Raw genomic sequence first — 5000 nt, 5'->3', positions numbered from 1 at the left:
TTTCTAAAGAGGATCCTTTACCATAAACCACGACATGTCAAAATACAAGATTAATAACAAATTGAAACTGCTTGCAGAATCTGCTGGTATAACACAAAATGAACGCTATTCTATCTCTGTGTCACTTCTGTGAACTACATGGCCCGAGTGTGGTCTTCTGCACCCAAGCATTCAGAGATCTTCCTGACATCAGTGTGTTGTGTGATATGGAGGCAGTTGATATCCTGGACCGAAGACCCATTACTGCTGAAAATGAAAAGGTAATGAATGATAAGTTGCGATACAGATCTGATCATGAATATTCATAGAACGTAAATTGAGAAAAACCATGTTTGATTTTGTTAACATTTATATCTGCTTCTGTGCTCAGATGTTTGTTTTATAATTTGCTCCATTTTTATGGGTTTGGGATGATTTTGATAAAAATAGATAGTTAACTGAAGCTTCATGGATTCAGATTATAGGGATACAATGACTAAAGTTTGCAAAAGAAAAAAATACCTATGAAAAAGGAAAGTAAAGAAGAGGGAAAACCAGAGAAATAGAAAGAAAAAGGAGAATATATAGTTAAATACATACATACATACATATATATGTATATATATATAAATATATATATATATATATATATATATATATATATATTTTATATATATATATATATATATATATATATATATATATATATATATATATATATATATATATATATATATATATATATATATTTATATTTATATATTTATATATGTGTGTGTATACAATATATATGTATATGTGTATCTATCTATTAATCTATCTATTATCTATATGCATTTACATATATATATATATATTAGCATTTATGGATATCTTTAAAGTATATTCTTATTACAGTCAGGAGAAACTAACTTGTGGAAGTATGGATCCGTGCATCAAGACCACTACACTAATATGAACATTACAGGAAATGATGCCTGTGTTGCGTGCCGTTCCTTCCAACATAATCAGGTAGGGGATTTTTTTTTACTGACGATTAGAAGTTATACAAAGTCCCTGTATGCCTTCTTTCTGTATTGTATATTCAGCTGATGAACAGGAATCTGAAGACATTCATGCCAAAGTTGATAATTTATTACAAACTTTACTTCTGTTCTTCTCATTCTTTTTTACTTTTTCTTTCTATATCAGCCTGGGTTTATCAGCAATGATGACGCAGCACGAGTGAGTTATGTGAGCTCACAGTTTCCCTTACAGTCTGAGCTGTATGTTCCTGTGCGACATGCGTGCATTAGATCCTTAAGTTGCGAGGTGAGTTCTATGCTTATGCAATGAAAGATTTTGTAGGTATTTTTATTTTTAAGGATATTCTTAATCTCTTGATGGTCTGTTTAGAAATGCTTTCATTTTAGGTGTGTCTTTTACTTCGGACTCTTTGATTTTGTTGAGTATACAATTGTACTTATGAATAGGAAAAATTGTGAAAATATTGCTATATTTTTCTTTTATTTATTTATCCATTTTATCTTCCTTTTTACTTTCCCTTCTCTTTGGTAGTACATTTTCTTTCTCCTCCTCCTCCTTATCCTTTCTTTACTCTCTTCCCTTCCCATCTTCAGTCATGTGTGTACTCAGATGATAAAACTAATGTGATAAAATGAACTGTGACTTTACTTGCAAATACAGTTCTTATTGCAATAATCTATAGCTTTATAATTGATTCATCACAGTAATTAATTGGTAATGAAGTTGTGAAACAATTACAGTAATTAGCCATCTGCTTCTGCTTCTCTCTTGTTCCAGGTTTGCCCTGGTCGAGAGGGCCCTATTTACTTTGGTGATGAGGCGCGTGGACATGTCCTCTCCCACACTTTCTTCTTGCGAGATGTACAGGCTCGAGGATTCCAAAGATGGTAAGTCTTGTGGAGGCTGGCTTGATAATTTCTCTCTTTCTCTTTCTATCTTGTCTCTGTCTTAGTTTCTTTATCTTCTGTCTTTCTCTATCTCTGTCTCTGTTTCAGTGCCTCTGTAGCTGTGTTTGCCTACCTGTATCTATTTCTATATGTCTGTGTTTATGTCTTTGTCAGTATGTGTGTGTGTCTATGTCTCTCTACCTGTATGTCTGTATCTCTGTATTTATGTTTGTGTATAGAAAGCTACATGTTATACAGAGAACAAAATTATTTCTTAAATAATCCCTTTGCAGGTACAGTATCCTTGTTCTCATGAAAGATAAAATGCTTTTATTGAATTCTTGGCCATTCATAGTACGGCACTTGAGGCAGACCATAGACAGACTACAAGAAAATGCAAACAAGGTTAGTCACTGTGAATAGTCATAACCTATGAAGAAATATTGAACATAGATAAAAATAAATTTAAGTAGAACCTCCTAAAAATGTTAATGGAACATTTGCTTTTCATCCTACACTCTGAAAGATTGAAAAATTATTATCAATCAGTTTTATTGGCATCTGGCAGGTGTACGAAGCAGAGGAATCAAAAGTTAGTCACAGAGCTTTGAGATCAGCAACAATGATGTCCGATAATTTCCGAAGGCAGCGGGGTAAGTGACCTTACTCTTAAAGTAATGATGGGAAGGATATAAATAATATATTGTTTCCATTTATCCAATAACTTCATATACACAGGCATAATTGCTGCCTGTTCTAGGATATATCTCAACCTAATTTGTTTTCGTGCAAAGAAAAAAAGAAGGAAAATAGATATCAGTTGTAATTGATTTTGTAAAGATTGTGACATCACCAACACACATGATATGATGATTATATGATGTATATTTAACCCTAGAAGAACCCTTGCGCTTATTTCTATATTCCTCAGCTGTAGGCCAGCCAAGGTCACTCCCACAGCTTGCAGGAGACGAAGGGGTGTGGCAGTACCTCCACTCCTCCTTCTCTTGGCTAATGAAGGCTGGTGGCTTGAGGCTGCAGGAGCGGCTGGTGGAGGGCCCCCCCGTCAATGCCTTTGTGGCCAATGATGAAGCTGATGGCATAGGTAAGGCAGATGCTTGGCTGTGTGTGTGTGTGTGTGTGTGTGTGTGTGTGTGTGTGTGTGTGTGTGTGTGTGTGTGTGTGTGTGTGTGTGTGTGTGTGTGTGTGTGTGTGTGTGTGTGTGTGTGTATGTATGTATGTATGTATGTATGTATGTATGTGTGTGTGTGTGTGTGTGTGTGTGTGTGTGTGTGTGTGTGTGTGTGTGTGTGTGTCTGTGTGTGATAATGATATGTGTGTCTGTATGTGATAATGACATGTGTGTGTGTGTGTGTGTCTGTGTGTGATAATGATATGTGTGTGATAATGATATGTGTGTGTGTGTGTGTGTGTGTGTGTGTGTGTGTGTGTGTGTGTGTGTGTGTGTGTGTGTGTGTGTGTGTGTGTGTGTGTGTGTGTGTGTGTGTGTGTGTGTGTGTGTGTGTGTGTGAGTGTGTGTATGTGATGATGATGATGTGTATGTGTCTGTGTGTGATGATGATGTGTGTGTCTGTGTGTGATGATGATATGATGATGATGATGATAATTTTAGTTGTAATTATGATTATGGTGATGGTAATATTAATAACCATTTTTTGTTGTAAAAATAAAAACTTTTTGTACCCAAAATTATGGAATGGGGTAAACATTTAAGATCAAATAGGCCCAGTAATTGACTTCTTGGTAAGAGCTTGTGAAGCTATCTATGTGTAAATGAAACTCCTTTATGAAAATTATAGGAAACTGTCTATGTACTTATCACCAGTCATTAACAGATTAAAAGACAGGATACTTGCATAAAAGAGGAAAAAGGACAACACCAAATCAAACTGATAAAAGGGTCTTTGAATTACACATGCAGGTATTAACATCCGAGAGTTGTACAATGCCCTGGGTGCTGCAGCCTTTCACACGGTTGCTCGCAGCTTGTTGATTGGCCACCAAGTTGTCTTCAGAGGTCCTGCCGAAGGTGTCGTTGCTGGGGTTGTGAGGTCGCTTAAGGTAACCTAACTTCTTTTTTTGTTGATACTTAAGTGCTAAAGAGTCAGATTGTTGTTGCATACCGTTACTGTTAGACAATTGGTTCACGGAAGTTTGCAAATTTTTATTTATTTCTTTTTTTTAGAATTATTATTATTATTTTTTAAAAAGAAAATCCTCATAAGTGAACATCTGCAGAAATCATACTTTTGAAAAAAGAGGAAAAGAAATATAGCTATAAGGCCTTCACTTTAATGTAGTTGAAAGAACTAAAAAATTACTGAAGTTAAAGCAGGAATAGTATGTAATGTAATCAGTGTTGTTTCTAAATGCAAAAAAGTTTTGTTTATGGCTTGGTTAATGAGTCATGATAGACATTAAGGTTCTTTGGGTACATGACATTGAAAAAATTGGAAGTAAAGAGGACCCTTTAATACTAGGATCATCACGTGCTCACGTAACTTGTCTTGCTGAGATGACTGTTTTTTATTCATTTTTGTCAGTTTAGTAAACACTTCAAAAGTGTGTATATATATATATATATATATATATATATATATATATATATATATATATATATATATATATATATACATATATAAATGGTAGAAAAACCCACAATGCACAAACTAGTTTTATTAAGGAAAGTGAGACAACAGTTTCGGAATCGTCCTCGATTCCATCTTTGAAGATGGAATCGAGGACGATTCCGAAACTGTTGTCTCACTTTCCCCAATAAATCTAGTTTGTGCTTTGTGGGTTTTTCTACCATAGTATCAACATGGTATTGTTTTTCTATTCATATATATATATATATATATATATATATATATATATATATATATATATATATATATATTTGTATATATAAATCTCTGTATAATTCCTTCTATGCATGGATGTTTGTAAAGTTATTTAATTGTGTATTTTTTGTATGCTGCTGATGTTATGTATAAAGATTTTTTACACTTGCTTCTTAGTTTCTTTTTATTTCCTTTTCAGTTTTGGTAGGGAGTGAAAAGTATTGTAATATTAGATTTTATTACT

The 5000-nt window shown here is 33.8% G+C and overlaps 1 protein-coding gene across 1 annotated transcript in view; it reads left to right on the top strand.

Moving 5' to 3' along the window:
* The window catches only part of BHD (folliculin), a gene marked incomplete at its 3' end in the record, with an annotated part of 5161 nt that extends 1187 nt beyond the window's left edge, over positions 1–3974 (top strand). The window contains 8 exon segments of the mRNA XM_070129276.1: positions 78–260; positions 877–990; positions 1171–1290; positions 1783–1892; positions 2186–2297; positions 2461–2545; positions 2824–2997; positions 3835–3974. Coding sequence (XP_069985377.1) covers positions 99–260; positions 877–990; positions 1171–1290; positions 1783–1892; positions 2186–2297; positions 2461–2545; positions 2824–2997; positions 3835–3974 — 1017 coding nt within the window.
* Between the last annotated feature and the right edge of the window lie 1026 nt (positions 3975–5000).

The sequence above is a fragment of the Penaeus vannamei genome, chromosome 13 (genome assembly GCF_042767895.1).
Source record: "Penaeus vannamei isolate JL-2024 chromosome 13, ASM4276789v1, whole genome shotgun sequence".
Lineage (NCBI taxonomy): Eukaryota > Metazoa > Arthropoda > Malacostraca > Decapoda > Penaeidae > Penaeus > Penaeus vannamei.
This window is presented reverse-complemented; position numbering and strand designations above follow the sequence as displayed.